Source organism: Rhynchophorus ferrugineus, unplaced genomic scaffold (assembly GCF_030347505.1).
Source record: "Rhynchophorus ferrugineus isolate W39M unplaced genomic scaffold, kcgeb_rfMv2 rfM10, whole genome shotgun sequence".
NCBI classification, from domain to species: domain Eukaryota; kingdom Metazoa; phylum Arthropoda; class Insecta; order Coleoptera; family Curculionidae; genus Rhynchophorus; species Rhynchophorus ferrugineus.
In genome coordinates, this window is record NW_027472589.1 from 25,330,320 (window position 1) to 25,351,634 (window position 21,315).

The window sequence follows — 21,315 nt, forward strand, 5'->3', positions numbered from 1 at the left end:
TTTCAAATTCATTATCATCGAACAGTTTTGGTACTCCAGACCGTTCTTTGCCATTGACTTCAAAATTATCAACTTTAAATCGCTGAAATCAAAACTAAAAGTATGTAAAACAGTTTGATGGACCTCGGCAGCAGATTTCTTCAAGGAAAAACAACAAAAGTAATTAAGTACTTAAGTAACTCTAGAATAATACTAAATTGAAAATGTTATTTTAGATAAAAAATGTCAAAATCATCATATTTACTTATGTTGTATATGTTTACACGTAACATTACTATTTTAAAAATAATTTGAAATTCGAAAAAAAAGCGTTTTAGTTTTTGTTTTGAAACCAGTTATCTTAATCTATTTGCATTTGAATTAGTAGGTAATTAAGACCTAAGCTAAAGGGAAAATAAAACCATGGAATCGATAACAATATTAGATAGGTTATTCACACAAACCAGATTCATTCATCAGCCAATATGAACTAATAGTTTTGAATTACAACTATTAGTTCATATTAGCCAACCGTACTAAATATAATATTAACCTAAAGTAACTATAGTTATCTGAACAACAGAAACAATCATTCTAATGTATTTCCACTTAAATCAGCTGCTTTAACTTAGAATAAAACCAGTTTAAATCAAAGAGGAACGTTTTTGATTTTATTATCCGATCAAGCAATTAACTCCGTCCTTTCCTCTCTCACAATTTATACAGGAAAGGTTTCCTACGTCTTCGTCTGACATCACGAATTGAAAAAAAAACAGTCGAACCGTGCATTTGACTGAAAATAGTAATTACTACTTACCATAGAAAGTAGTACTTACTAATTACTTACTAAGATGCTAGTGTTTTGACCATCGACTGTTTCGACTTTTTTAAGTCGATAGTTGCCAACGTTAGTGTCAACCACAGACCAGAGAGAACATTGAAAAAAACATAGAAATGGAAATCAAACGGAGATAATCGTCACCACCTTCCGAGACCATTAGAGTGCTGGTGTAAAAGCAAAACAAGTGACAGATTTATTGCTTTTAGTTTTATAGTTTGGTTAGAAATCTCGTAGGACATCTTTGCTTAATGTTTTTCCTATATTTGTGTGTAATTTTAACAATTTTAATAGCATTTACGGAAAAATATATTTGTTTAAATATAAAAACGAAACAAAAGTGTTGTGCTACAGAATATGAAAGTTGAAATAGAGTTTCTAAAGGATATTGCTCCAACCGAAAAATGGGTTTTAAAAATAAACAATGATAAAATTAGGAGAAACTCTTAAGAACACCTACCTAAGAATAGGAAGGTGCGCGTTCTTTAGACCGTCTGATTATCTGATTATGAGATGTCAGACCGGCTAATTATAGATTCTATTATTCTATATGATTATCATAAACAAGTAGACAACGTTAAATATCTGGGAATGCATTTCGCTTGACGTTGGATATAGAAAAAAACCTATAGTGACTAGACGCAAACAGCTTGGGGTTAAACTAAACCAAATGTACTAGCTGAAGGTTTTGCTGTATAAGTCAATACTTAGGCCCATTTAGATCTATGGTATTGAACTGTAGGGTACTACTAGCAAATCTAACATAGATATCCTCCAAAGGTTCCAGAATAAAGTTTGGCGATTCGTTGATGCCCCATATTACGTGTCCAACAAACTAATTCAACGCGATATCCCCATAGAACCCATATCGAGTGTGATTCAGATTGTTAGTGCGAAGTACTCTGAAAGACTATTAGTGCATCCCAATGCACTCGCCAAACAGTCAAATGTGCGCGATGACAGTGAAGTGCATAGGCTCAAACGCAAACTACCATACGAACTAATTAATAAACACATAGAGTGATATCTAATACTCTCTAGAATAAGCTAGAATAGTTTTTAGAATAAGTTAGAATAGATTTTAAAACAAGTTAGAATAGTATCTAGAATAAGATTTAGATTATAAGTTGTAGAGTAGATCACTTACTGAAGTGATCTTCTACATAACAGGATAGTTATATTAGATAACTGAAATCATATAATAATACTTATTGCCCACAGGCAGGTTTCTGACGTTCAAGGAGATTAATTTAAAAAATGTGGAAGTGTTGGTGTAATTCCTAATTGAGATATAACTAGCAAGTTTTTTTTATTATGGTCAACGTACATAATAAAAATTTAATATAAAACATTTTTCTATTCACATATTCTTTAGTTTAACCTATCGAAAAGCAAAATATTACCATATTAGTTCAATATTGGAATCAGCATAAATTGTTCAGTCCAGAATTTTCGAAAAGATGTATAAAATAAATACATATATATTTTTTCTATCGAAATAAATTGGAATGTTTGAAAATTGAAAGTAATAACATGTATTTCTCCACGCATGCTGTACCACATAAATATGTGCCTTCAACTTCTAGTAGGTAGGAACCAAACAGTACGAGTAAGAATACTAAGTGTATAAGTGGTAACACTACAAGCAAAGATTGTTACATATATTTTATACATTGAACTATTGATTATTACAACTTAAAGTTATTTATATATATTTTTATTATTCGGTTATTGTTATTACGTTGCGTTATTATGTTAGTACCAGGAATCTTTTTTAAATCATTAGTGAATATATGTCATTAGTATCACGTAATTTAACTACAATTCTTAATCACATGTTATGCCAGAAAATATCTGTTTATTTTTAATACAATTAATTGTCTAGATCATCATCAATAGAACATTATAATAAAAAAATAATACATGTACCGTTTATTTTGGAGGATTACAAAAATCACTAGAATCAAAGAATTTTGGAACATATATGTGATTTATAGTCGATATAGACATGAGACTTTTAAGATCATTTATACAGGGGATAGACAAAATAATATAAACACCTGAGATATACACAATATGTATTTATTGGAAAGGTCACTATTTTCCTTTAAAACAGTTGCAGTTGTTGGCGGAAGAGATTAGCAGTGCTTCGATCCGGTAATTGATGAACGAGTAAAAAAGTTCGAAGACAATGCAGGAAAACCTATTTCATGCTTTCGAAGAACATTCGGACAATTTAGCAGCTGATGAATTAACTGTTTCCAAGCGTTGGAAAAGACTGAAGAGGAGAAGTAAAATGGCTACCACACAAATCGACTGAAAATACCATGTCGAGGCGTTTCAACATGACGGTTTCTTTGTGTATCAGCATCAAAAGAAGAGTTTTCTGTTGCCTCTTGTGACTAGCGATGAAAAGTGGTGATCAAAAGTCATGTATTATAATAAAAAACACCCACATCCACAGTGAAGCGGAATATTCATGGCTATAAAGTTTTGCTATGTTTATGGTGGGAACAGTAAGGCGCAGTGTGTTACGAGCTGATAAATCTGAATGAAAGTCTTAGTGTGGATGCCTAACGATGCCAAGACCGGTAACATCGAGTAACATTATCAGCAAAATCATCCGCTTGCATATCAACGCTGGACCACACTTTGCAAGTGTTGTGAAGGATATAGTTTTGCAACTTGAATGAAAAATGATTACCAGTTCTTCAGATCGCTGGCTGGCACATATTTTCCAAATGCTGAAGAAATGCGAAAACGATTAGCCTCAAAATATACATCGTTCTTTCGATACGGAATCGCCATCTTACCAGAAAGATGGAGAAAAGTCGTAGAAAATTATGGAAATATTCATCAATACACTATCATTCAAAAGTTTGGAAAGCCGGATTGTTTCGCACAATGGTAAAGGCGACAGGACGGAGCTACTAGAAAAAATCAAGAAGAAAAGAATTAAGAAAAATCAATCAATCAAACCCCCATTTTAAATGAAACACAAAAAGAGCCAGCATGAGCTACAACTGTTGGCACCTAAAAAAACAGACTAACTGGTACCCAAAAATGGACTGGAGTGGGCGAAATATTGACGAACCAAAAATTTAACGAAAATTGTGATAATTTTTTAAAAAATTTGTATCTGCATTATTGTGGTTTTTTAATGACTTTATTGTTTCCAAACTTTTGAAGGGGTATCCCAAAAATACTGCCTCGCAACTTAAGATCGACACCGCAATAATTCCATGGCTGGATAACGTCACGTACCTAGGTCTTCACTTCGACCGGCAGTTCGGTTGGCATTCCCTAATCCCGAAAGCAATCCAAAAAGGTTCGGGGATAGCAAACCTGCTATCTTCTCTGATCTGCCCTTCTAGTAGACTTCCCATCTCCATCAAATGCTTATTTTACAAGATGTTAATTCGGTCCATACTCCTCTACGGATCTAATGTCTACTTCAAGTTTGTTACACCCAACCAGGTCAAACGGCTTCAAGTTTTCCAAAATAAGCTCCTCAGGAGAATATTAAACGCTCCATGGTTTGTCAGAAATAATCAAATTCATAGGGAAACTGACACTCCAGAAATCAAGCACTTCATATCTCAATCATTCCACAAACAACAACTCAGCTCAAGTTCTTCTGAAAACGCGCTTGTTCGCGAGCTGGTCGATATGCTGGGAGCTTAGCACCGCGTAACCGCCAAGCTCCCCCCCTTTTCCAGGTTGGAACGACCTCATCCGTCGCTAGTCATAACTTTTGCCCCCATACAACAGTACCCAGTTGTGTGTTAACTCAGGTTTGCGAATCAATAGAATCGCCGGGCCCTCGTGCCCAATAACGGCTGCCCGATCAGCGGGTGCCATATCCCCAAATTTAATGCAGTAGCAGTAGTGATTCACAGGGGTCAACTGTGAGGAGGTTTCGGTTTAGTGTATTGGTAAGCCCAGAGGCAGTCCCACATAACCCGGTCCAACTTGTCACTCCAGGGCAAGTCTCCGCGACCAGGTATGCGTCATGCATTCCACCGCCTGGTTTTTGGGCCAGAACAAAAAAAAATACCGCATGAAAGTTATTTATTCTCACAAGAAAGTATTGTACCCTAAAAAACTAATTATTGTTTCATCGGATTCTCCATGTTTCACACATTTCCACTGTATGCTAACTCATTTTGTTTTTTTTTAGAATATCAAACAAACGTAGTGCCATTTTAGGGCTGTTTCGCCAAGGAAAAGGCCGATGTGAAATTGTTCGTTTGCTCAATGTTACGTAGCCGACTGTTTCTCGTGTCATCGATTGTTTTAAAGAGCTTGGCTATGATGGTCGGCCTCCAGGAAGTGGAAGAAAGTACACCGCCAACACTTTTGCTAACCGCAAGATCATCAAGAATGGAGTGCTGCGAAATTGTTGAGAGTTGGTGTCATATATTATGAACTATTGAAACCTGGAGAAACAATTAATACTAATAGTTACCGACAAGATATCATCAATTATCATCAAAATAAATATGCGTATACCGAAGAAGGTTAACACGCTGAAATATATGATAAGGTTATTCTGTATGACAACAAAACCAATCAAAGAAGTGTTGAATCACTTGGATGCGAAGCTTTATTGTACCTGTCATACTCTCCAAACCTGGCTCCATCCAGTAATAGAAAAAACGATTCTATGAATGATTTAAGACAAACTGTTCTTTTGGAATGTCATCCATAAATTGTCTGAGAGATGAACAAAATGTATAGAATCAAATGGCCAATACTTAAATAAGAAAATTTTAACTTTTAACTGTCTATTATAGATAACATGTTTTCTGTAGAGAATAAGGGAATTACCAACATATCCGATTGATTCAACAATATTTCGAACAACAACGAATATTTTACTTTCTCAATTAATTAATCAACACACTTCAGATTGTCGAACTACTTTTATTATTACACTTGAGCTTTTTTTAAAAAAGCGACAAGGAAAGTATATAATGTAAGCGTAAGCCGAGTCAGCAGTGCTAATTGTAGGTGTGTCTGCAAAAAATCTCGGTGACATTTGCGCGGTAGAAGGCTAACGGGACCCATACGCTACTGAGCGAGTTTCCATCATTATCCAACCGCGGCGAGTCCACGCCATCATCTTTATATTTGCAAAAAATCATCGGTATCATACGATAAACAAAACAGGCGAAGATAGGATCGCAAAAAACGAACGTAAAGATCTATCGGAGATGCCCAACCGTTACTTGGCGGTCAGTTCGTAATGCAATCGCTGCACCTTGAACTTGAATCGCCATTTTTTCCACACAGGCTTCACCTAACTGCATTATCCATTACGTCATGAGTGTGTACAGTTCTTTGACGGTCGATGAGTTATACCAGGCCTCTTCGAATTGTACCGCGAATAATAAACATAGAAACTATTCTGGATACTCGTTCATACATATGGATTAATTCATGAACCTTTAGTGTGAACGTTCTATTGATTTCTTTTCGATAATAATATTGAATACTTCCATTAAGCAAATATACAACTTCCGATTATCGATGGGTAAAATGTTCAATTAAATGGCAGCAATCCAGTAATAATAAGCGGTCGAAAAAATGTGTGGTGTTTTTTTTCCGTAAAACTTAACTATATTTCTATTATTAATGATATATGTTGATGAAAATGCGAAGTTCCAATATAAACAAATGTTAAATTAAATTTTAACATTTCTGTATATAAAACAAACCTGTTGTTTTATTAGAATTATTGAGTTTCTCAGTGTTTGTGTGGTTCGATTTGTAGAAATTTGTCGTCGAAAGCCAATTAATCTTAAAAACTTATGGTGATGCTGCTTCATGTACTCATTGGTCATATGCCAATTGATGGTTTTAGTTCTAGTGATGAAAAAAACGATAAAAATGACACGATTTAATAATAAATTGCAAGATTTGTTGGACGAAACCAAACTATAAAAACAAACCAAACCAACAAAAAGTGGCAAAAAAGATATCTTCAGACATCTTAGCAGTTGATAAATCAACTGTTTCTAACGATTACATTTGATTAAAAGATCCAAAAAGACAAAATATCACACAAACAGTACTCACCAGACATTTTAAAGAGCCTTTTTAAAAATGTAAACATGATCACAATACATGCAAACATTTAATAGTAACAGGTCAATTGAAAAGTCCCCGGACTACCATAGTATCACCTTTTCATTCGACAATTTTTTTTTCCCAGCGAGCATTCTTTTGAGATCTGAGAATAGGAAATAGTCGCTCTGAACCAGATCTGGAAAATACGGTAGATGAGGAAGCAATTCGAAGCCCAATTCAGGGATTTTTGCCATCGTTTTCACTGACTTGTGACACAGCGCATTGTCTTGGTGAAGCAGCACTTTCTTTTTCTTCAAATGCGGCCGTTTTCGCCCTTCAAACAAAGCTGCTAAATTTATACACGTATCTTTTGAGGTTAAGGGCTAACTAAAAACATATAGATTTAATTCTAGTAGCGCCATCTATATGTCAGGTCGGGGACTTTTCAAGTGACCTGTTATTAAATAAAGTTTTATATTTTGATAATTCTTGGATCTTTGAACCACAATGCCCTTGACAAAGAACTTATGTGGTTTTTGATACCTATTGCCGACAGAGTAGTTACGAAGAGTAAACGAATTCCTCAACAAACTTCTATGAAAACATTCTCTCCATGGATGATGTAACAAGCAGCCTCAAAAATTTCTGCACCAGACATGGCGCCCTCTGATTTTACTAAATTATTTAATTAGTATTAATTAATTAGTATTTTACTAAAGTACTAAAATGAAGTTACTAAAAACAATGTTCGGATAGTTCTTGGAACATTAAACCCCAATGCACTTGGTGAAGAACGTGTGTGGTCTTTGATACTTATTACCCATAGGGTAAACAGATCCTCAACAAATTTCTGTGCCAAATTCTCTATTACGTGGAAAATTTTTCAAAGGCAGATTTTTCAGAGCAGTTTAAAAACTGGAGCAACCGTTCGCGAAGGAGACATGGGTTAAGATACCAACATAGAAAGAAATTTGGTGTAGAGGCAACGTGTTGTTTAAAAAGTATATCTAAGTGTCGGCTATAGATTGACGATGATGATGATGAATAAAAATCCACATAAAACATGTAACTCATGACACCACAATTTAACAAAGTCGAATTGTGGTTGAAAACGTAGCGTAGCAAATGCGACAAAATCTACCCATATGACATTCATCCTTTGTAAAAGAACTTGGGCCTCGGTAAAATTGAATAATCATGAACTTCCGCAAGCAGACAACGCTAAATATCTGGGAATGTATTTTGATCGACGTTTGACATGGAAAAAAACATATAGTGACAAAACGTAAACAGCTTGGGCTTGAACTAAACCAAACGTATTGGCTGATAGGGCGTAAATCTAAATTATCATTAGATAACAAGGTTTTGCTATATAAGTCAATACTTAGACCCTGAACTGTGGGGTACAACTAGCAAATCTAACACAGCTATCCTCCAAAGGTTCCAGAATAACGTGTCGCGAGTCATCGTCGATGCCCCATATTACGTCTCCAACAAACTGATTGAGCACGATATCCCCTTAGAACCCATAACGAGTATGACTCGAAGTGTTAGTACGAAGTATTCCGAAAGACTATTAGTGCATCCCAGTGCACTCGCCAAACAGTTAAATGTGCGCGATGACAGTGTAGTGCATAGGCTCAAACGCACAATACCATACGAACGGATTAATGGACACATAGAGTGAGATTTAATAATCTCTAGAATAAGTTAGAATAGTCCTTAGAATAAGTTAGGATAGACTTTAAAATGAGTTAGAATAGTATCTGGAATAATATTTCGATTATAAGTTATACAGCAGATCAATTAATGAAGCGATCTTCTACATGTCAGGATAGTTATATTATATAACGGAAATCATACAATAATACTTAATGCCCGCGGGCAGATTGTTGAAGTTCTAAGAGATTAATAAAACAAGACACCATAATCAAAATTATCATACGATATATCGACATCAATATCAATAGAGTATGTATTATAACCGCAATAACTAGTATTGACCTCTGTTGAATATTGGACAATATTACAAGAAAATAAGTTAAACTAGAATAGTTACCATATCCCCATAAGCACAGCTCTCTTACACATTTAGCGCTTCAATTAATTTTACCTATACTTAAACTTTACGTGCTGCAGTCAATCTCCAACCTAATAGATGACCACTGAGGTTCAAAGTTCACAAATTACAGTAGTATTAATGAAAAATAAAGTAGTAAAAAATAAAAATATTAAATAAAATAATTAAAAATAAAAAGTTTTGATATTTTCAAAATCATAGATGAAAAAGAATTTCATGTGTAAGCATTAAGCATTTATGATAAAAAAAAATATGTTTAAAGTCAAATAATAGTGTGATAAGCCTTATGGAGATTCTACGCAAGGAAGATCAACTACAGACAATAATTTCAGAAAACCTTAAAATCAAGTTGCGTGTGATAGCCAACGCCTAGCGCTGTTAGAAAATGTATAAACAAAATATAGAACATTTATTAGGATAATATGTGACTTTGGGTGAAACATGGATACACTACAACATTCCTGAGTCAAAATGGTGATCAGCAGTCTGTGAAAATAGTCCAAAACGACCAAAACATGGTATGTTTGCACTGAGTCTACAAAAGAGTCTACAAAGTCTATGAAGTCTACCAACCGGTCGGTTTATTGATACTGATGACTAACAGATTTAGCAAAGTCATCGACATATGCCAGAAGGTATTGAAAGATGTATATTGCAGATCGAGTGGAAAGTTCTCGGACGCACAGCGTTCTCGTCTCACCAAACTTGTCGTCGTCTTTAGATCATTTGTTGGTATCAGTGCAGTTGACATATATTTTTAGAATTAGTGAAATTATATCGCTATATTGTCAAAAAGGTGAAAAAAAATATGAACCTACAACAGACACTCGATAACGTAAACACTTAATAATAAGAATATTGCGTTAATGTAAATATAAAATTAATACCAATGGATCCTGCGATAACGTAAATAAACTTTACGCTCGATGATGTAAACGGTTCTTGCCAATCAGACGCTTGATAGTTCCCGATTTAGTAAAGGAATCCCTGACCCATTTCGGGTGCCGAAACACACTGGTTCGGGTGGAAGGGTTTAAGTATATTTACTTTTTGAATCGGAGCTGGTACACTGCACACATTCAGCATGTTTACTACTATGTTACCCACATCCTATACAAGAAGGTGCTGAAAATGAATCGTTAAATCATAGCCAAAATTGCCAGTTGGCAAAATAAATGATGTCATTTGGCGAAATAGAAGAACTTAAAAAAATTCAAATAGTGAACTCATAAGTGGATTTGGTGACGAAATACTTAAAGAAATGGCTAAAGTCTTAAATGAAAAACTGAAAGATAAAAAAAATTCGCAGCTAATGAAGACTGGTTACGATGATTTAAAACACTACATAGAATTCGACTACAATATATATCTGGTTAGAAATCATCACCACAGCTAAAATATAACTCAGGAAAATTGAAATAAGCACACGAATGATAATAAGGAGGAATAAATGTAGTGACTCAAGCGAAAGCTATACAACTCTTTAACCAAGCTTTATATTGGGCTGAAAGAGAAAAGAATTGCTTCAGCTGATATAAATTTATGGAACAAAGATAAGCAGACAAAAGATAACACGGGGAAAGATATGGACGATGAGGACATTCCCATTGAAGTTAGAAATGTAGTGAAAGAAAAAAAGGATCACACACATATATATTTTAGTTATTCGTAAATTTCGATGTTAAACGCCAATTAACTAAGGCGGACTAAAACTGCAGAACTAAAAAATAATTATCGCTGTTCAAATATCGGTCCTAACGATTATTTGAAGATGGGGCAGGGTGCTTATGTGACTGAATGATGATGATGGGTGAGATGACCAGACACAGACAGTTTAGTTTATGTTCGAATAGATTTAAAACCAAATTAATCACCAAGAAACGGTTACGGTTGATTCGAAGCATTCCTTGGTGTAGTTAAGTGGAATTCGGGCAAAAGTATCGCAACTGAAGCTGTAAGGACACAAAAGGTAGATTGAAGGTGCTCAAAGACAACTATCCATAAACTATTCCAATTACGAATCATTCAAGGTTTGAAAAACATGCTTAGTCTATGGATTCCCAGCACAAGTATCACAGTTGAAGGTGTAAGGTCACCGAAGTCGGAAGTTACTGTGAACTAACAAAGTCCTTTGAAATATTGACAAGAGCTTGCAGTTCAGGGTGAAGAACCACTAAAGTCGGATTGTAATAGCTCAGTTTCTCAGTTACCAAAATCTGGAGTTACCAAAACTTGGAAAACCATTCAGTAGAGAGATACCATGGAGATTTGGGTAGAAAAAGTGCCAATTCGAAGACCTTCAAAAGAAAATTGGGAAACGAAGGTACAGTCAATAATCAAAAATAATTTAATTAGAACTATAAGCTGTCCAGATGGGACACAGACCTTGTCCATCCCTATAGTTGTTTTTTAAAAGGGATATATTATATCACGCAACTATTAGCAGGCTTGATTACGATTATCAAAGACGATGGGGGGTATTTATATGGCTGAATGGTGATGATGAGTGAGACGTCTGGATATAAATCATAATTAATGTTTTATATCACCGTTCAACAAATCGCCTCTTTTTTTCCTTAAATAAAATAGTAAGTGGGTAAGATTTTGGCGAGATAATAAGGGTGTTCTCTTTTGAATTCATTCAATTAACCGATATCGAATTAATTATCAAGATAAGAAGAACATAGTCCACTGAAATTTGGACAAAAGCTTGCAGTTCAGAGTGAACGGCCAGTATAGCTGGTATGTACTTTGAGAATATTAAATAAGTGGGGTATATGGATAGTCACATGGATAACATCAAAATTATATCGCTCTAGTAAACAATCTCTACGCTAATCCTTCGAGTTCCGCAGTTACTCGAAGCATTCCTTGGTGTAGTTAAGTGGAGTTCGGGCAAAAGTATCGCAACTGAAGCTGTAAAGACACAAAAGGTAGATTGAAGGTGCTCAAAGACAACTAGCCATAAACTATTCCAATTAGGAAACATTCAAGGTTTGAAAAACATCCTTAGTCTGTGGATTCCCGTTACAAGCATGACAGCTGCGGGTGAATGACCACTAAAGGTGGATTGCAGTCAGCACAGTTTCTCAGTCGTAGACTATTGGAATCTGAAGTCACCAAAATTTGGAAAACCATTCCATGGAGGGATGTTAATTAGAAGATCTTTGAAGGAAAACTGGCGGACGAAAGTACAGACGATAGTTTATCAAGAAATTAGTACTTAAACATGTCACAAACACGTTAAATCGCGTTCTTTAACTGTTATAACGTATATTTAAATGTTAAAAATTGTTAAGAATTAGTTTTCGACCATGGCGCAGAAACGAAAGAACTCAAAAGATACTGGCGCCAAAAGACAAGAACAGTCAGATCGGGATTTTTGCAAAGGAACCCCGTCCCAGATGAGAAAACTTATCGCGCAGCCCGGGTACGACCCCGGTACCATTCACTTTCCGTTCGGTTTCCCTTTCTCTCGTCAACGCGCTTTTCTTTTCAGTTCTAACTGTTCGTAGCCGATCCAGAAGGTTACCGCGCGCAAGAATGCCGCCGGTACCGTTATCGCGTCCGTTACTCAATCGATTATCGGTACCACCCCTCCCGCCTGCTCCCCCCCTCGCCCCTTCAATTACTCACTTTTTGTTGTCGTCCGTCTTGCTCGACTTGGAATCCTCCCCCGTGTCGTCATCCACGTCGCTGACGTCACTGCAAACCAAAAACAACACCCCCGGTTAGCATTCAACCTCTCTCCCCCTCAGTCCCCCTCGCCACCCGATCAAAGCACCGACAAAACCAAAACCAATTTAGTCGCAATAATCGCGCAACATATGAACTAATTAACGGCGTCTTAAAGACGCCGAATCCCTTGAGGTGCAGCCTCTGCCCGCGCTCGTGTGAACTTTCCGAGAAACAAAACGGCGTTGCTCGGTAGTTTGAGGTTTTTTTTTCGAAAATCTGGCAGAACTTCCCCGCAATCGAAGTTCGAGGAGTCTTTGATACCTTTGGGTGGCTTCCCTGCGTTCGCGCCACTTGCCCGGCTTCGGCCTCTTTTATCCCGCCCCGTCTACTTACTGGAACGACGCCTTCCGCTTCCTCCGGACGGTGGTGTCCACCGCCTGGCCCTCCATCATGGTCGTGGTGCATGTCGAGCTGGCTAATGACGTCGCGTAGGACGAGCAGGGGTTCCTGCAATGATAACAGATCGAGTGGTCATCACCAGCCGATAAAAAGCCGAGTCCGGGATCACTTACTCGACTATGTTGGTGAGCTCGTAGTAGGTCGGCTGGTAGGCCGACGCCTGTGCCTGCCCATGGTCCTGGTGCACTATCACCGGCTTCAGCTCCTCCAACGAGATGAAGTCGCGCTCGTCGTCGCCCGGTATCTGCAGCAGTCTCGAGTACGGGATGTCCTGCACCGTCAAGTTCCTCGCCACCATGCTGATCGCATCTTCCGCGCCGATTCGACTGCGAGATTGACGACGTTGAAATGCTCGACGGCACTCGCCGCGCTACGAGTTTAAATAAAATCACAGTTGCCGCGTCCGCGACAACCGCGAACGACTATTGGCCGCCGCGACTCACCCCTGACGACCAACCGGTGCCGGAGACTGTTTTTCGCCACGCGGTCGCGGCGGGACGGGTGCGGGACGGGACGCCGACTAAATAGACAAACAAATAAGATCCGATACGACGGACATAATAACTGTCATTTGCAGGGAGGTATTGGGGGGCCGCGCGCGTTTTACGCAACGCCAGCTCCAGCCTACCCCCCTTCGCAAAAGGACAAAATAACTATATACATATCGGTTATTTTTTTAATTAAATCGCGAAAACGATGACATTTTTATTTTTTTGCTCGCGCGTGTGTATGTGTTTCCGCCGGCCTTGATAATAGGATTAAGCGAGGGGTGAAACTAACAAGCTTTTTTAAATTTTCGTTTCAATTATTTTCCGGTCCGCACGCTGCCCGTCAAAGACTACATGCATCGGGCTAGTTAAAACCAAGACGTTATCGTTACAAAAAAATATATAAATACGTATAAAAATATTCATCATCACCAGTTATACCATACAGTTATCAAATCAAACAAATCAAAATGAAATTATGCACAAACGCATTTAAATAATACTCAAAATAAAACAAAAATAATTTAAAACATTATATTAGTATGTATATTAAACACTAATAAGTTATTTTGTCAGTTAAATACACATTACATGTCACGCTAAAACATATCGGTCACACATTTCATCAAAACACAATAATAATTTATAAGACCTTTTACAAATCCCAGAAATTGTATATCGATATTCAAGGGTTATCATTTATTACACGCAAACGCACTTAAATAACAGTCGAAACAAATCAAAAATAAAAAATACGTTACTTTACTATGTATATTAAACAAGAAAAAGTCATTTTCGCAGTTAAATAACCATTACATGTCACGCTGGCAAATATCGGTCACACTCGCACACATCGGTCACAAAATACACCCCCCACTCTTAATTATTTTGACATTTAAAGGTGATATTTACTTTATATATACTTACTTATATCTTACTTATATTTACCCAAAACTTCAAAAAAGAATATGGCCATTACAAGGACTATATGACAATTAACCCCATAGCATCATATGCGCATTTGAAAAAGCACAACAAAAAGTGCACAATAAAGTCACAAGAAACACTGTGTTAAAACACTCTATTATTTTGATATTGTGACAATTAAGACACATTGACAGCAATCACTCATATTTTATCACAACTCAAGAATATACAAAAAAACACTACGTTAACACTGACAATTAAGACATACTGACAGCTGTCACTCATATTTTAACAACCCAAATATAATGTAGAAATACTACTCTATAATAAATTTTATCTTATACATTAAAACTTAAGACAAAAATTAATAAACGCTATATTTCAACATTACCCCTTCATTGTGATATACTATGTACAGGGAGGGGCAACAGAAATAATATACAATGGCGCTATACTAGCGTTAGAAGGCTTACTTACTTACTTATTTACTTGTATCTTACTTATATGCACCCATTACTTCAAAAAAAAATATTGGCATTATAAGGGGGTTAATTGTAATCTATATGACAATTTACCCCTCCCTTTATATACGAGGCAATACAACAAAAATTGTACAATAAAGCATAATAATAGTCAAAAAAACATTACGTTAATGCAACCTCTTATTTTGATATTGCCAAAGACACTGACAGGTGTCACTTATATTTTATGACAACTCAAGAATAATGCATAATAACTTAATAACAGTAATAATTAATTTACACTATATGTCAACATCCTCCATCATTGTGATATGCTAAGTACAAGATGATGCAACAGAGAATACATACAATGACCGCTATACGAATATTGAAAGGCTTCACGTCTTGAAAATTCGACAGTGAATACACTAAACAGTAAATCAAGAATATAGTTCCAACATGATAGGGCCAGCAGTCACCAAACTATAGTTACTCAGATAATTATTCCCAAGCAGACTGATAATTAAAAGGAGGTGATAACCTTCGCCCCCCATCTTTTGTGAGAATAACTGAAACAAATTGTTCTCAACCTTTTGGTATAATATAATTTACAATTAAAACCAATAGTGTCATCTGTTTCATGTCTGAACAATTTTGAGATTTAAATAATGCCAGTGACAGGGGCACTTGCAACAAATTTGTTAGAAATCAAACTGCAATTTAAATACACCTTCATTTAATTCGTATTTTTATATACTCTAGATTTCGCCTGAATTAAATTCAAAATGGGAAAAGAAGTTGAAGAATCGTATGTCCGAAAAATAGGAGAGAGCTTAACAAGAAGTTGCCTGGGGTAACTGAAAACTAGAAAACAATTAGCGCTTTATTTGCCAATTAGATGTACTGCGTCCTGCTCTGTAGGACCTTATTATGGAAATGTATAGAAAATAATAAATAAAACTCCCCTTATAATATCCAATATTAGCACGAAAATCATTTTTGAATGTGCGGAACAGAAATATAGTTTTCAGGACCCGGTCACAGGTGAGAGATCAGGTTTCTTTTTATAATTGAAAGGATCCGATACCTCCTTACCGAATGGATGGACCGATTGGCTATTTTTCGAATTAAAGGCTCATGTTTCGCACGTGGTAGACATCGATCGATTCTAAAATATCTTTTCGGTATAAAGAATAATTAAAAATACAAAAGTGGTTTAATATGAGTTTATGTTAATGTACTATATTTTTTTATATTCTATGTTTATATTTGCTCATACTGCATATTTATGATAGATTGTCATATTATAAAAAAACATAAAATTATTGAAATTCCCACCACCAAACCAATGTTGCCAGTCGATTTTAACTATAAAACTAAGCCGATACAAATATCACGAAAATAAGTAAAATTTAGAAGAAAGAAGAATCATCTAAATAATTAATTTCTATCCATATTTATAAAACAAATATTTATAAAATATTTAGTATATATTGTAAATAAACGACATGACAACATTGCAAGTACTCTAACCTTATTTGTCAGAAAGTTACTAAGTGTTTAAATTAACTAACTATAAATACTTTATACTTGAAAGCATTGAAAAACAGTGTTGTTTATAGAAAGCATGTGGTTATAAAGTCTCCTCAGCTGCGGATAAAAAAGGACGATACGGATACAATTACTGATCCAAGTTGCAGATTTCTCGAATTTTAGCGGGAATTTTGAATCATGGACGAGATGGTACCATTATTTAACACAGAAGATGATCTCTTCAGCTTTGAGACTGATCATTTAGCTTTAAAAGGTAACAAGGACTATTGTGAAGTTTTAAAAACACTTGTTGTATTGGGAGCTCAGCGTGAACAAGCTTTAAAAGTATGTATAAGGAAGCTTTTATCGACATTATGTGTTCTGTATAAAACTGGATGTCTATAAATGCTTTATAGGATTATAAAACAGTATCAGAAGAAAGACAAAAGGCTTTAGCTGATCCAATTAATTTCATCAAAAAGATGCAGAATGGGGAAAGCCTGGGACTACCGACTATATTTGAATTACCTAAAGTAAGCAATAATAACTACATAAAAATAAAAATTAAGTTAATTTAATAGTGGATAATTTTAGCTTCCCAAGATAGATTTTCAGAAATACAACATAAACGTTTCTGAAAGCGAACTGCTGGATATTTATAGTAATTCCCTTCAAAACACCGACGAAAAATTAGAAATTAAAAGTTCCCAAAACAACAGGTCTTGGACCACCGAAGAGCAGAAACGTTTGGAAGAGTTGTTGCAAGTATATCCACCAGAACCAGTTGAGATGAAGAGGTATCAAAAAATTGCCAAAGCCTTAGGTAAAATATTTATTATATTTTATTTAAATGGATTATTGATTCTTTTATTTCAGGTACAAGAACATATTTACAAGTTGCTAGTCGAGTTCAGAAATATTTCTTAAAATTATACAAGGCTGGATTGCCTATACCAGGTAGAGTACCAAAATCTAGTGAAAAATATAAGGTACATCATTTAAAATTGTGAGGGCAAATCTGTAGTAAAGCATTTTTTTGATATACAGAAATCCAGTTTACATAAACACCAAAGGCGTAACCATTACTTATGGAAACCAACAACTTTTTTCCCTGAATTAAATGTACCTGTTCAGATGGACAATCTGGAGGATATCCCAGGGCCTAGTAGCGTGCCAACTGAACAATATTCAGGCAACACAAATACAGGCAAGTAATTGTTACTTGGAGATTATTGATTAGATTATTTAAGATTATCGCTTCGGAATGAGCTTAACTTCTTTTTACTTAGCATTAGGTTTATTTTTATATAAATTATAAGGGTACAATGATTTTTTATTGATATAATCGAATAGTGAGTAATTTCAGTTTTTTCTTATTTTTCAAAATGAATTTAATCACATAAATTTAGCGCTTAATCTTTATCACTTATCACTCTATCACTTAATTATCACTTGCAGGTAGTTTATTTTTTCTATGTAAAATTCAGATGTGTAGACATAGCTTCCAATTAACAGCGGTAACCGTTTCTTAGTTCACTCAGTAATGTTATTGACAGCTGTTTGTACCCTATAGTTGTCTCAATATTGTTACTTGCAATGAATAGTGTAATATCATCAGCAATTGCGGCCATTGTTACATCTTCATATTTAGGGTATCACTAACATAAGTAAATACAATATTGGTTCATAGACACTACCTTGTGTTACACCCACATAACAGGTAAATTAAGAAGTTTACGGCCTCCCATAGTAAAACACATTTTTTTGGCAAAATTAGTTTTTTTATTCAACATAATTCCCTTCAAGGGTGATATACTGATTATAGCGACCATCCAACTTTTCGATACCATTTTTGTAGTACGATTGTCCTTTGCTAAAAATAGGCCTCAGTTTTCGCGATCACCTCTTCATTCGACGAAAAATTCTTGCCAGCGAGCATTCTTTTGAGATCTGAGGACAGGAAATAGTCGCTGGGATGAGGAAGGAATTCGAAGCCCAATTCATGGATTTTTGCCATCGTTTTCACTGGCTTGCACTGACACGGTGCATTGTCTTGGTGAAGCAGCACTTTCTTTTTCTTCAAATGAGGCCGTTTTTTGGCAATTTCGACCTTCAAACGGTCCAATAACACTACGAAATAGTCGCTGTTGATGGTCCTCCCTTTTTCAAGGTAGTCAATGAAAATTTTTCCATGCGCATTCCAAAATACAGACGCCATAACCTTGCCAGCCGACTCTTGCGTTTTCCCACGCTTTAGAGCGGGTTCATGGTGAGCAGGCCACTCGGATGACTGTCGATTTGACTTCGGAATGAAATAATGGAGCTATGTTTCATCCATTGTCACATACCGACGCAAAAACTCGGGTTTATTACGCTTTATCATCTTCAAACACTGCTCCGAATCATCAACGTTGTTTTTGGTCAAAAGTGAGCTCGCGCGGCACCCACTTTGCACAGAGCTTTCTCATACACAAATATTCATGATGATATGATGTACACGTTCAGTTGATATCATTAGAGTGTCGGCTATTTTATTCAGTTTCAATTTGCGGTCATTCAAAATCATTTTGAGGATTTTTTAAATGTTTTTGTCGGTAACAACCTCTTTTGGACGCCCACTGCATTCACCGTTTTCGATGCTCATTTCACCACGTCTAAACTTAGCATACCAATCCATGATAGTTGATTTTCCTGGGTCAGTGTCCGCATCAAACCAAGTTTTTGCTTCAACTGTATTTTTTCCCTTCAAAAAGCAATATTTTATCAACACGCGGAACTCCTTTTTATCCATTTTTTTTTCACAATAACAAAAGTTACTTTACGCAAAATGCTATAATTCACAAACTAATGATGCAACAGCTCTCAAATTTATACGCGCCTCTTTTGAGGGTTAGGGCTAACTAAAAAAAAAACATATGGATTTAATTCTAGTAGGGCCATCTATGTCTCAGGACGGGGACTTTTCAATTGTCCTATTAGATGGATTTCAATAAATAGTCTTTCTAGTGGCTTGTAGTAATAAAAATATCTCTCACGTTTCTATTATCATTTGATGATTTGTGATGTGTTTTTTTTTACAGAAAACTACTTATTAAGGACGAACTACCATAACTCATCGAACAACACGACGAATAGAGAAAACTCTCACGAACAACAACTGAATCTGTTGAAGAGGGTTCGACAGGAGAAGGTCAAGGAGGACGCTCAGGATTACGTGCCTTTCAGTCATGTCGGTTATAAGGTGAGTAGATGCAGTTACGCTTAAAGGCGATGTCATCGGCGCGGGTTCGTTTCAGTGCGATTATTGCGATGAGGACCCCATAATAGGTTCGAGGTGGCACTGCATAGTGTGTCCGGATTCGGTGGATTATTGCACCGACTGTGTCCCGTCCCAGTTATACTCAGAGAATCCCCATCCACTCGGCCACTGGCTGGCCATATACAACGACGATTCCGAGAACTACTCGTTTCCCGAAGACTACTCCGATGCCAATCAGATCGAGACCAAGTCCGATCCGAATATGAGCAGTGATGAGAACGAGGCGTCCGACTAAAACTACTGTATGTTATTTTGTAAAGTACTTTTGTTAAAATAAATTATTTACATAAACAACTGACTTAATAAGCACGGTAGCTATACTCATCAGTTCACCACCACCCCTTTCAGTAATTATTTATTTTGACTGATGCCTTAATTAGGCAGCATTTACGTTTTTATTACGAGAAGCCGCATACTGAATGGTCTTTAAAGGCCTGTTATTTTTTTAGAATAAGGAATGTGTTTAAAAAAACTTCAAACTAACTGAACAAAGGTGCTGCATCTGGTCTGTTGATTTTGAATTTAGAAAGGCCTTTATTGAGACAACTTACACAACAGTGCACCAATCAAATTATATCATTTTCAACTACTTTTTCCAAACATGGTGATGCACTTTGGTTTAGCAGCGATCCAATGAGGCAACACTTCGCATTCATGCTGCAACAGTGTATCAAGTCGTGCAAGATTACGACTTTACATCTATTACGCACAAATGCTGGTGTTTTTTGCTACAATACGTCGTTCAATTGACATCTGCAGTAACAGTTATGTAATCACCATATGTACAGCCGGACTTGGACCTTTTATTTAATTAACTCCTTAAGCGGCAAATGTATCAATAAATGAACTTCATTGCCAATGAAGATACCCATAACGTTCGTAAAATTAAAAATAGTAAATTCAATTGTTACTTATTTTTATTTTGAACTATGTGTTGAGTATATTTATGGAGTATAAAAGAATGAAAATAATTCAAACATACGACGCATACGATTTTATTGCAACATTGTCAAATGTTGCATTCGTTCTCTACTCCCTCGCTGATACTAGAAAAAGAAACTAAACATACATGAAAACAAGTCACACATGTTACGAATTCGCCTTCTATTTTACAAAGGTGTCCGAACCATTTCATTTCGTTCAGAAAGAAACACGGAGAATTTACCATACGTATCGAAATATATCTGAAAAACTTCAATCTTACACTTAAAAGTACTCTCGCCCACAAGTACTATCTTAAAAAACCGAAAGCTACTGCAGTTCTGTCTATTCCACTTCTTACTTCAGTAGTGGATACTACTTTCCTCACCTGTATTACTGATCTGAAATATCAAATAAACTCCTGCACTCACTCTAACTAATATTTACAGTAATAGGTGACACCCTAATTGACAATAGTTTGTTCTTTGGTTCATTCTTCCAAGAGATATAGCATCTCCTTGGCAAACACAGATTCGGATCTCAAATGATCTCGAGTCGTA

At 36.0% G+C, this 21,315-nt stretch overlaps 2 protein-coding genes across 4 annotated transcripts in view; one reads left to right on the forward strand and one right to left on the reverse strand.

The window, feature by feature from the left end:
• Positions 1-13,537, reverse strand: part of cyc (basic helix-loop-helix ARNT-like protein cyc) — a 34,159-nt gene extending 20,622 nt beyond the window's left edge. For both annotated transcript variants that reach the window (XM_076416226.1, XM_076416225.1), the window contains exons 1-3: positions 13,220-13,537; positions 13,041-13,154; positions 12,606-12,674 (exon numbers count right to left, since the gene is read on the reverse strand). In XM_076416226.1, the coding sequence (XP_076272341.1) occupies positions 12,606-12,674; positions 13,041-13,154; positions 13,220-13,404 (368 nt within the window). In that variant the 5' untranslated portion in view covers positions 13,405-13,537. The remainder of the gene's footprint in view (positions 1-12,605; positions 12,675-13,040; positions 13,155-13,219) is intronic.
• Positions 13,538-16,577: 3,040 nt separating this feature from the next.
• Atac1 (Ada2a-containing complex component 1) lies at positions 16,578-20,128 on the forward strand. 2 transcript variants are annotated; one of them, XM_076416239.1, is made up of 7 exons: positions 16,578-16,860; positions 16,932-17,048; positions 17,110-17,338; positions 17,392-17,504; positions 17,563-17,722; positions 19,596-19,756; positions 19,812-20,128. In XM_076416239.1, exons 1-7 carry the CDS (start codon positions 16,714-16,716, stop codon positions 20,067-20,069), a joined length of 1,185 nt encoding a protein of 394 aa, XP_076272354.1. In that variant the 5' UTR covers positions 16,578-16,713; the 3' UTR covers positions 20,070-20,128. The 2 variants fall into 2 exon arrangements, with proteins under 2 accessions (XP_076272354.1, XP_076272355.1); XM_076416240.1 differs by having other exon boundaries at positions 16,653-16,789.
• The last annotated feature ends 1,187 nt before the right edge of the window (positions 20,129-21,315 follow it).